General features: G+C 35.2%; 1 protein-coding gene across 1 annotated transcript; it reads right to left on the bottom strand.

Annotated features, from left to right (window-relative positions):
• Nucleotides 1-3389: 3389 nt before the first annotated feature.
• On the bottom strand, nt 3390-4842 carry LOC148847498 (NAC domain-containing protein 90-like). Its single transcript, XM_088951672.1, has 3 exons — nt 4586-4842; nt 3970-4262; nt 3390-3807 (listed from the first exon to the last, which is right to left on the bottom strand). Exons 1-3 carry the CDS (start codon nt 4770-4772, stop codon nt 3496-3498), a joined length of 792 nt encoding a protein of 263 aa, XP_088807798.1. The 5' UTR covers nt 4773-4842; the 3' UTR covers nt 3390-3495.
• Between the last annotated feature and the right edge of the window lie 7520 nt (nt 4843-12362).

Raw genomic sequence — 12362 nt, 5'->3', positions numbered from 1 at the left:
CCCTTCAACTACCCTCACCTTATACTATTTCTCAATATCTGACCTGCAGCCTTCAATTCTATTTTTAATAACAAATTATGAAAATATAAAAATCATTAATTGAGGCCGGAATTTGATTTATGGGTTTCAAGGTATCACCTCCTCTATAATGAAAAAGAAAAATTAAAATAAACATAAAAGGGCGGGCCAGCCAAACCAAAACCCAATTAAGGTTAAAGAATCAAAACCCAATGCAATTAACCCTACACCTGAAGCTAACCCAACCCTATAGAGTACAGTGAATCCGGTTTTACCATTAACCTCACCTCTTGACATCCCTGCACAAATGCACATAATGCAGATTCAGCCCCAATTTTTTGGGTCAATTCAATTCGTCTCTGTCTGATCAACCCAATCAATGATTTTAACCCAAAAAAAAAAAAAAAAAAAAAACTAAACTAAATGGGTCCATTGCAACAAACCAGAAATTCGATCCTCAAACTGGTAAACATTTTCTATTGACCCCACCAAGATAGATAAAGGTTAGAAAGACTTTTATTGAGCTGTCCATTGTTGTCTCCATCCTGCCCAAAAGTCCTGGCTCGTGCTCCAAGTTTTTCCCATTTTGTATTTCGACTTTTCTCTCTGTTAATCAGGTCATCACTTGCTATTCCTTGGATTTCAACATGCAATTCACATGTTTTATTCCTCTCTCTCTCTCTCTGAGATCTGTTCATGAGAAAAAGAAGAATCATTAGTATATTTTCAGGGACAGATATATAACTAAATTATATGGTTGATGAAATGAAACTTTTTTACTGAGCTTTCAAGAAAAAGCTGGAGTCCTGGAGACATGAGGCTGAGGCATATTATTCTACCTTATCTTGGTTAATTTTTGGCAGCTGGTTAATGGAGACTTCCTCGGAGTTGGTGGTGGTGTTTTGTTATGTTTGTTTTGTTTTTTATTCGCACTCTTCCCTTCCTCTAAAAAAAATGAAAAATAAGGAAAAACATACATCAATAACCTTGTTAATTTCCATTTTTTTTTCTTTTTTGATTAATTAACTTTAGCACCAAGTTTTTAATTTTTAGATGATACTTCATCTGTTTTGGGCACTTGTTCTGTGATTTTTTTTTGAAAATTTATTTCTGTTAATAGTCATTGTATTAATGTTTTTGATATTTTATAATATATTTATATTGTTTTAGTAATATTTTCAAACTTGGGCCAAATATAAAGCCAAATTCATTAGTTTAAGTTAGACAAAACCCAGAAATTTCTGACAAAAGACAGCAACTATTATTTATTTTCCTGTATATCATGTCATGTCATGTCATTGATCTTGAAACAAACCAAAGTTTCCCAGAATTTGGCGGATGTTTAAACCATAGTTAAGGTGCCATATGGCAAATATTTTTAGGAAGATTTTTTAACCGTCTATTTGGCCCAAAAAATAAAATGAACTTTTGGGGCATATTGTCTTTTGGGTCATGCCCCCTAGCTCGAGCCCAATTTACAGACTCATTTATTAATCCAGTTGAATTTGAGCCTAATAAAGTTTGGTTCATCAGATTCACGAGTCAAATTTGAATAACTATAATAATAATAATAATAATAATAATAATAATAATATGATAAAAATCTTATATATAATATTTTTATTTTTATATATAATAATAATTAATTATTATAATTTTTAATTTTTTAAATATTAAATAAAAACTATTTTTTATATATAATTTTTTTTTTCATAAAATATTTTTCTCAAACCAAACTCGAGTCTCGTACTCGAATCCACCATTCGCCAAGTCATGCCGAAGCACCAAGCGTTGCTTGTTGCTGGCGGGCTAGTTTTTTTTTATTGGAAAATTACGTATACAAATGCAATGATAGAAGGCTACACAGGAGATCTGGCTACGGAGTGAGAGATACCGCGTTTGCATCTGCAAACCGTGTAAGTGTAACTATTAAGCGTGGTTTGTATACGTAGTTGTAGGCTTGTGGCTGCTCCACTTAGAAACGGTCCAAGATCGTTTCCCACTATTAAAAATGGTGGACCTGGAAGTGCATCATTGATGGGATGGGGGACGATGTGGGGTGTTTGTGTCAAACGGATTCCAATTTGATCCATCTTAGACAAAAAAACTGGTCCCTCATGGGAAGCATTTGCTCTGTTTGCTTCGCTGTGTAAATATGGTTTTTGAATCGCCATTGATCCGAACACTCCGACCGTTTGGGCTGGAACCATCCAATAAGCAATCGGTTCCATTTTATCTTAAACCTGGTTTCTAGTCAAAAACCGTTGAATCGGTTAATGACCTATTGATTCAGGTGATTGAATAATTGACCCGTTCGACTTGTTCAACATTTTTTGGCTATTTTTTAAATTTTAAATATTTTTTTGTCAAAACGGATCACCTATTATGGTTCTGGTTCCAGGTCATTTTTTAAAGCATTGTGTATAAATGTAAACTGGATATAAATTTTGTTCTGTCTGCTCAGCTTAGTAGTAGACGGTCAGAATTGGAATCAAAATCCCCTATAATCCTGAATCCAAACCACAGTCATCATCCATTCCTCCACCTATTTGTTCGTAAGGATGACAATATGACGGGTTAGGGGAGGGTTTTGTAAACACTAGACCCTATTCTTCTCTCTAAACCTCTCAATCCATACCTGCCCCAAAATCCATAATGGGTAGGACTTTGAGAACCCATATGGTTAAACCCCCTCTACACATGAAAATGCAAAACCCTCCCCAACTCTACTTACTCTGCATTTGAAGATAGGGTGGGTTGGGTTTAGAACTAGCATCTAATTTTCTATTGTTTCTTATTATATATAACCAATAAATAAATAAGATAATACAAATAAATAATAAAATTTCTAATTATTTGATTATCATAAATTCAACACCTAATACATAAAGTTTATAAGCTTATACATGCCGTATCCTACCTCTAACCATATGGGTTGTAGAATCTCAAAACCCATCACCACCCCCAAAACACATCTTTCAAATAAAAAGAAAAAAGAAAAAAAAAGCGCCCTGTCCAGTAGAAAATAGCACATGTTACTATTTTAAGGAGGGTTGATGACTTGATGTTGAGTAACGAGAATTGATGTTGAAGACTCTTATTCCCGCCAACTTAATGGAAGGAGTACAAATACAAATATGTAGACGGCAAAATCTTATATTTTATATTATTTTATATATATTTGTAAATATATATTTGCATTTGTGCTATTTCCAAATCTAGCCTTATGTTGACTTATTACCTAATGTTGCATGTCAAGAATTGATGCAAAATTTTCACTACCATCCTCCCACAACAAATTGATCCAATTCTCTCTCGTATACAGTGGGACCACATCCTTTCTTAAATTGTATTGTATGGATCAACAAGAGTTTCCTGAATGCAAATTGCATGTATTGTATTTCACAAACAAATCAATTTCCACCATGAATGGAATTTACATTTTTTTTTTCCTTTTCATTTTTGGGTTTTTCCTCTTTAGACCCGGTTCAACTGATCCAATTCCCATGGGCATATAGGATGGAAATCGTCAGCCATGTCCCAATTAATAAAGTCCCCAAGCTGATCAGACTGATAAGCATGGACGTCGCCGGAGAGTGAGCTCTCAGGCGAGCTGCTGGTTTTATCCACCGATGGAGGATTCTGATGAAATGCTGTGCTCCTATCCACATGATGATGAGCTTGCTGCTCAGGCGCCTCGCCTGTTGTGGCTCCGTCAGGGCGTCGATCAAAAGCTCTCAAGCATCCGGTTTTCACGTAGACTCGACACAGACTGAATTCTTTCCTTAACTGCAAAAAAGAAACAAGTATACTAGCTTGGATTAGCATAAGCAAGCTTCATTTGTCTCTTTCTTTCCTTCAATTGAGAGAGAGAGAGAGAGAGAGAGAGAGAGAGAGAGAGAGAGAGAGAGAGAGAGAGAGAGAGAGAGAGAGAAGTGAATTCTTAATTACCACTGGAGTTGCACTGTTAAATGAAGTAGCTTCTGCTTGGATGGCTTTGTACTCATTCATCTTCCACTTGGTTTTTTTTCCAGTGGGTGCTTTGCCTTTGTAGAAAACCATGGTTTTCTTCAGACCAACAATTCGACTATTGGATGAATACACGTAACCAGGAGAGCCCGTAGCCTTCCAGTATCCAGAATTCGTGGTTCTGTTAGGTCTCCCTCCCCGAGCTTCTCGCTCTTGTCTAGGAGTGAAGAAGAACCACTGCTCTGGGTCTTCGTGGCACATCACTCCTGAAAGCTCTGAAACCCAACGCAAGGAAAGGAAGCTCAGCTTTTTCTATACATTCATGGAAGAAAAGCCCAGAAACAAAAACTGAAATGAACTGAATTGAAGCTCTAATGGAAGAAGAAGAAGAAGAAGAAGAAGAAGAAGAAGAAGAAGAAGAAGAAGAAGAAGAAGAAGAAGAAAGAAATGTTGAAATTTGTGATTCAAGGACTTGAATTCAGCTTTAAACTCTAAATTGCTGGAAGCTGATGAACTTGAAAAGTTTATCAAGTATTATCTCGGGTACCCTTCTAAGCAAAGAAGCTAAAAAGGAAAGAAGAGAGTGAAGGATTCTAACGTGGTAGCTGCCATGGATCAAGCTCGTAAATGTCCAGCACTGGAATTACGCAGTCCAAATCGTCTCTCTTCCCTTCGAGCTTGCTACCCAGATAAAACGTAATCAGCTCTTCCTCCGTTGGATAGAAACGAAAACCTGGTGGGAGATCCTCCATTGATGCTCTGGATCTCTCCGTTGTTTGTTCCATTCGATTGCAAGTCGAAGCCACCACTCGCTCTCGTTTCGTCCTCTCCCTCCTCTCTCTGTAATTGTCTCGTTGGTTTGGTTTCTGGTTTTCATGTCAAATATATATATACAGAGGACGAAAACGAGGAGATTCCGAGTGAAGGGAGAAAATTTGGTGGTGGGGTCCTCCTCAGTCCTCAGTACAGCGTAGAAACTTCCACGCGTTTGTTTGGAAGATAAATTGAATGATTTGATTTGCTTGTCACACATCATCATCCAGATTAAAATCCTTTTGAACCAGTCAATCTCGACTATCCTGTATATTCTTCCAGCATTCTTTTCCTACATCTTCGGTTCTGATCCTTGGATTATGAACCATTTCTAAACAATATAACCGTCTGATTGAGATCTTATGTGAAGAAATTATATCATCATAAATTCATAATCATTTAATGGTCATCTATCAATTAACTCCCACGGCCTACGGCTCTTGATTGAGGCGTATGTGAAGAAATTATGTGGTCATCTCTGCAAATGTGGGGCTCAATTTGAGGCTGATGTGGCAGGTGATGATTGGTCCTACGTTCTCCCGTTCCTCTAGCTGTAGACCACCTGAGTCAAATGCATGTAATCCGGGAGATCAGATCAGCGCTCCACAAGCGCCCACAGCACCACCTCCCACCCGTGTCCACAGCGTCGCATAGTACATCCCCGCCGTGTATTGAGAATATCATTGTTTCAGATATTATCAGCGCAGCGGGGATGTGCTATGGGACGTTATGAGAGACAATCTTGTAACAGATCATGATTGGTAGTTAATACAACCTCCCGTTTCTGTAGAAATGCATACAAACCCAAGCAGTAAGGGGAAATAGGAGTTGGGATCTCCTGCCAATGAAATGCCTTGCAACCCCTTCTACTGTGATCTGATACCGCACATCTCACCAACGAGTTCAAATCAGCCCTTCACCAATATGCTCCCAATTGGTCATGAGAGTTGCACAGCAGGAACATCTCTTCCATGTACGGTAAAGGAGATATTCACCAATCACCATGTGCGGATGTAGTGGCCTGTCGGAGCATTGGTAGCAAATCATTTCCCCAAATAAAAGTGTCACGGAGCCATCAGCCTTCTCTATGGCCGATGCGGTCCATGCGGGTGGATGGATTTTCAACTTCCCATTAGCCAAGGCTCTATTAAAGATCTCACTAGGGATAGCAATGGGGCGGGTTTGAGGCGGGGCACCCCTTCCCACGCCGAATCCCCCCTCCCCGTCTGCCCCCAGACCAAGATATTCTATCCCATCTCTAATTGAAGGGCGATTTAGGGTAGGGCAATCACAGCTCGTTGGAGATGGGAAATTCTTGAGTTTTTTTCACATTGAAGCAATCATCTAAAAATATTTTTAATTTCAAGATATTAAAAAATAGGATTATGAGAATTTAAAGATATTTTATTAACTGAATTATGATAATTAGAAAGTATTTTAGAAATGGAATTATGAAATTCTAGGATTTTAGGAATTTAAGAAAAAATTTAAATATTTTAAAAATTAATATTAAACCTAGGGATACATATCCCATCCCCAATTTAAAACAAAAATATTTTCTCCAAAGAAAATCTACCCCATTTGACATTTGAAGAAAAAAATTGTCATCCCTAACCTCACCTACGGTGTCATGTGGGTGAATGTTGTGACTAATCTGAACCGTACATCAAAGGAAGGAATCTCTGGCCACATCATCACTGCATCCTACGTTGTGGAATTTTCTGAACAAGATGAAACATGCATCCAAAGAATAAATCAGAGGGAAGGGTGAGGAATGGATGGGGCCCTTTTGGATCAAAATCATGTAGGATGTAGTCGCCTATAAGTTTATCGAATCATCTAAACTTGTTGACTGACAGATCGGTCTCAATAATGTACCCGATCGATGTGGATGGTCTGGAGATTTATTATCACAAAATTCCTCTCTGGGTAGAAAAAGATAGGATTCCTCTCGCCGAACATATCCGGATGGTAGGCTTTATTTAACCTTCAAAAAAGTACCGCTGAATTGCTGAGCCACAAAATTGGGGAGAGAGGATAAGGTTTGATTCAGATATTCAAAATGCTGGCAGGATTTTGACGATGGATTTATGTCCATGCCAAGGCAGAATTCGGATTTGCTACTCAAATGACTAGTCTTCCTCATTCGAGATATTTCGATCCACTCAAATAAAACAGATTAACAATGTTAATAACTTAATAGGATACGCCTCATATTTATCTTTCGGTTTCCGATATACCTATTTAATGGTGTTTTGAGACAATAGATGTTTTTATTGATTAAATAATATAAAAACATGTACAAAACAGAAATTAAAAATAAAAGACTTAAAAAATAAGAGTCATTTATTAAAACATATCCTATAGTTTGAGTTTTATTAAAACATTATTACCTGTACTTTGAAATTAATTTATTTAATTGAATTTTTATTAGATGAAAGTGAAAAATGACAGTTTTAATTCTATCACCCATTCAAATAAATTTAATCTAAAGAAATTAAAAATAAACTATCATTTTTGCGCCTAATTAGACACAGGCAACCACTCTTTTGCTCTATTTGGTCAATTTGTTTTCAATACAAATTAAAAAAATGGCAAGGGTACTTTTGGAATAAACAACCATGGATTCATTCCCTAGAACATTTTCCACTTAGTTTAGGTGATCACGTTACCATTTTCAAATGGCAAAAAAAATAATTGTTAATGAAAGGCCAATTAAGAATAGGATAGGATTAAGTAAATCTATTAAACTATAAAAGGTATTCTAGTAAATGACCCAAAAAATAAAAAGTATGTGGTAAAGTATAGTATTGATATTAGGGGTGTCAACAATATTTGAAAATCCAATTTCGGATTTGAGATTCGACATAATCGAATCGAATTCAGATAATTCAAACATCTAATTGGTCGAATTCGAATATCCTATACATACTGAATAGTTGATTGGATTCGAATTCGGATATGACCTAATTCAATTAAATAAATATCCAATTTCAACCAATTATTTAATTCTTTTATATAATATATATAATATTTAAATGTTTTATATGATTTATATATAAAAATTAAATTATATAAATAATTTATATATTTATATACTTTATATAAATAAAATATTTATTTTATATATTTATTAATTACCTAAAATAATTAATTAGTCATATTCAAATCAAATTGAATATTTGAATACTTAATCTGATTCGAATTCGAATATTAATTTTTAATACCTGTCGGATATCGAATCAAACTTTTTAATTGTATTCGAATTCGAATTCAGATATTGTCTGATTCAATTCGAATTCGTTTTGTTTACACCCCTAATTGATAGACCCCTAACTACTGGCATATCAGGGTATATTGATACTTTATACCATGTAACAACATGCTGAATTCAACTAGAAAGGCATTGAAACAAGAACAATAAGCAAAGTTTCCCTTCTACCCAAAAAAAAAATTAAAAAAAAAAAAGAAGAAAAGGAAAGGGAATCCAAAAAATATTTTTTTTTAACAAAAAGAGTATACAATGAAGTCCTGAGCACTGTGTACATTAGGAGGATAACTATATAAGACCGAATGTTCCTGTAGGGTACTTTTAAAAAGACAATCTATTTCATGTGCAGGAACATTATACCTCCTATTGATAAAAAGAAGTTGAAAGGAAGAAAATTGATTTAACAAGTTCTAAGTTTGAAGTAACAAAAAGGAAGAAGACCAAGGAAGCGAGAACTGGCTCCGTAAAGCTTGAATAACTACTTTGGAATCTGAGCAAAAGAGTGGAGCAGATTTCCCAAGTTGATGGACAATAACACTTCCTTGGTGTATTGCAAAAAGTTCTGCTTTTGCTATAGATTGTAACTCTTTCTTTCCTCCTGAAATTTGAATACAATGGAGATAAGTATCCAGAATGATAATCCCATAAGAATACAAGGAATTAGAAATTTTACCTACATCAATAAAGATAAGGCAATCAGTATTGGAGTTAAGATGTATAGAAATTTGATTAGAAAGATGAATGTTTGGTCTTGATTCTACGAGAGGGTTTGTAATTGCTCAAAAATTAGAATTAATTTTTTCAATAACCAAAAATATTAGAAGCATTGGATCGTTAAACACTTTATCATTTTGAGCTTGCCAAATGTAGAATAAAGCAATAGCATACTAGGATAATACTACTTGCAACATTTCTTTGCCTATACATTTTTGTTTAATATTGAGAATACAATCTATCCAAGATGCATAGTTTGTTAATTGAATATTCCAAGGGGCAGTGAAAAGAATGGTTCGAGTAAAAGAGCAATTCATAAAATGATGGTTTACGGTTTCATCATGCTGCTAACAGAAAACACAAGATAAATCCTAAGAGTTCAAGAAAATATTTGATTTTACAGGAATAAAATTTTGAATTAATCTCCAGAAAAAAAACAATTGAAATCTAGGAGGACAATGGAGTTTCCAAATTAATCTAATGCAAGATTTAACTCGATCTAGAATATTAGGAAGATTTGAACGGATCAAGTCGTTATAGGTAGAAGATACTTTGAAATTTCCTGTTGGGTGTTTTAACCAAATCCAATGAGAAGATGAGTTTTGAGGTAAGATAGGAGTAGATAAAATCTGGGATAATTGATGGTGATCAAAGTGATTTCAAATAAAGAAAGGATTCCATTGACCATTTATCATGAGATCTGAGAAAGTAGTGCTTCTTAAATGAACAGGAATGGGTTGAGAAACAGGATGAAACTGATTAGAATTTTGGATCCAAGGTATATTGAATACCAAATTTGTACTCAGGGGGGGGGGGGATGGATTAGGAAACCAACATTTGAATAAAAAAATTGCAATTTAGGAGCAACATATTTCCAGAAAAAGGAGCTAGAACAAGGAATTTTGTAAGGAAAATTAATGTTGCTCGGAAGGTACTTAGATTTCCATAATTGGGCCCACCACTTATCAGGATTATTCAGAAATCTCTAGGCTAATTTTTTGAGAAGGACTACATTGAAAAGATTAGTCTGTCTAAAACCTAAACCACCATCGGTTCTAGGAATGGTTAGCTTGTTCCAAGAAGCCTAGTGATAAGGATGGGGATTTTTGTTGGATTTGTTCCACTGGGTTGATGGTGGAAGCTTTCCATTTATTGAGCTTATTTTTGAGGTTGTCTAAGAGGAAAGTAAATTGGGAGTGCTTGTTTCTACCCTAGATTAAAGGTAACCCAAATATTTAGAGTTTTCAATTAAGGACTTCATTTGGAGTTGTCTTCTTAGCATGCGTTGATGTCTAGGGTGGGTATTCGTACTAAAGTAAACTCCTGATATATCCAGATTAACTAATTGGCTAGAGATATTTTGGAAATGATGAAGCAGACCTTTAATGGAATCAAGCTCATCTTTGTGACTTCTCAAGAAAAGTAGAATGTTATCTGCAAAAAGAAGATGGAAAATCATGGGGGCTCTGGGAGAGATCTTTATACCTTGAATATGGTTATCAAATTCAGCTTTCGAAATTAAATGACTAAAATAATCCATTGCTATAATAAAAAGATAGGGGGAGAAGGTGTCTCCTTGGTGAATACCTCAAGATGGGGAAAATTTTTCTTTTGGAGAACCATGAATGAGGATAGAGTAAGAAACAATAGAGATACACTCATTAATGAGTTGATAGAAGTTTGGACAAAAACCTAGGGCTTTAAGAATTTCAAGGAGAAAAGACCACTCAAAACGGTCGTAAGCCTTAGCCATGTCAAGTTTAATGGCTACATAACTTGTACCTCTCTATGATGTTTTAAAAAGCGAAACATCTGATGAGCAATGATTGTCTTATCCATCATTTAGAAACTAGGGATAAAGGCAGATTGCTTAGGAGAGATGCACTTATCAAGAATGGTACGAAGGTGAGTAGCCAGAATTTTAGAAAGGATTTTGTACAACACATTACAGAAACTGATTGGACGATAATATTGAACAGTTGTACAATTTTCTTCTTTTGGCAAAAGACATATAAAGGTGTGATTGAGACATTTCAGGAGTTTCTTATTTTGAAAGAACTCTTGGGAAAAATGATAATATCTTTAAGCATTACATCTCAGAATTCCTTATAAACTAAGGCTGGTATACCATCTGGCCCTGGGGAATTAAGCCTGCCTATACTAAAAAGAGCTGATTTAATTTCTTCCTTAGAGGGTATGGAAGTTAGCATATGATTATCAGCTTCTGTTATGATGGCTGAATGAGATCATAAATGAGATCTAGATTGGAGGTAGGTAAATGGTAAATAAATCCTTAAAATAGTCAATGAAGGTGGTAGCTATCTCCTTATGGTTAGTAACCCATTCTCCTTGATTGTTGTGGATTCCTTGAATCTCATTTATTCTCTAGCGACAGATGGTACTCTTACGAAAATAATTTGTATTTCTGTCTCCTAGATTAAGCTAGAATTGGCGGGATCTTTGCCTCCAAAAACTTTCAATTTGGTTTAGCAGTCCATCATACTTTTTATAAAGGGAATTTAAAGACACCTGATCCCAAGGAGAGTTTTGTTCACATTGGATTATTTTTGTCTCCACTTGATGTAATAAATGATGAGGATCAAAAAATTTAGTTTTCCTCCGGGCAATAAGATTTTTCTTAATCTAATCCATTTTGGAAGAATTTCTAAAAGTTGCATGTTCTGTCACATGATAATTCCATCCATTCAAAATTTTGGGTTTGCACGAATCATCTAATAACCACATCTCAAAAAACTTAAAAGGTTTAGTATGTTGTTCTAGTTTCAGGAAGGTATCAATAATTAAAGGGTTATGATCTGAGCCCCAACAAGCAGAGATATTGAGGCTGGAATGAGGAAAGGCTGAAAGCCAGTCCAAACTAGCTAGAGCTCGGTCTAAAGTTCTATTGATTAAACCTATTGATCGTTTATTAGACCAACTTGTTCAACCACCTTGAATGTGAAGTTCCATTAAATGATGATCAATGATCAGAGTACGGTGTTGGGTAGAAGTTATCTTTCTAGGTATATCAGAAGGGGAAGGATCTTGAACAGTGACATGACTTGCTTCCTTAAAATCACCTAAAAGAAGAAAATGCAGATTAGCATTTTTTTTGTTAATGGTTTAAATGTAAACAGAAAGTATTATGTTGGGCTTTGACTGAGGGACCGTAAATAAAACCTAGTAACAGTTATCCAACAAGAGTAAAGAATTAGGTTTTAAAAGTATGTACCTCGGATAACTAAAAAAAAAGAGAGATTGAAAAGCCATTTTTCCATAAGACAACTAGTCCTCCTTCTTGACCATTAGGAGGAATTAGGTAAGAAATAGCAAAATGAAGACGATCAGCGAGTTTTTTACATTTTATCAAAAGGGATTTTAGTTTCACACAGAAAAATAAAATCAGGAAATTTTTAATTAAAATCCCTAATCCTTGAACTGCTTTGGGATGCTTAGCCCCTTAGCAGTTCCAACTTAGGATTAACATTAGCCGCCGTGTGGTTGTTTAAGGCTAGCCACCACCGCCTTTGTTAGAAGATAATGAAAAGATAGCAAAAGAAAAAAGTAAAAAATACTG

Source organism: Nelumbo lutea, chromosome 6 (assembly GCF_056320005.1).
Source record: "Nelumbo lutea isolate HS-2025 chromosome 6, American lotus-T2T, whole genome shotgun sequence".
In the NCBI taxonomy this organism is placed as follows: domain Eukaryota; kingdom Viridiplantae; phylum Streptophyta; class Magnoliopsida; order Proteales; family Nelumbonaceae; genus Nelumbo; species Nelumbo lutea.
Note: the sequence above shows the minus strand (reverse complement) of the source record. Positions and strands in the feature narration are given on the sequence as shown.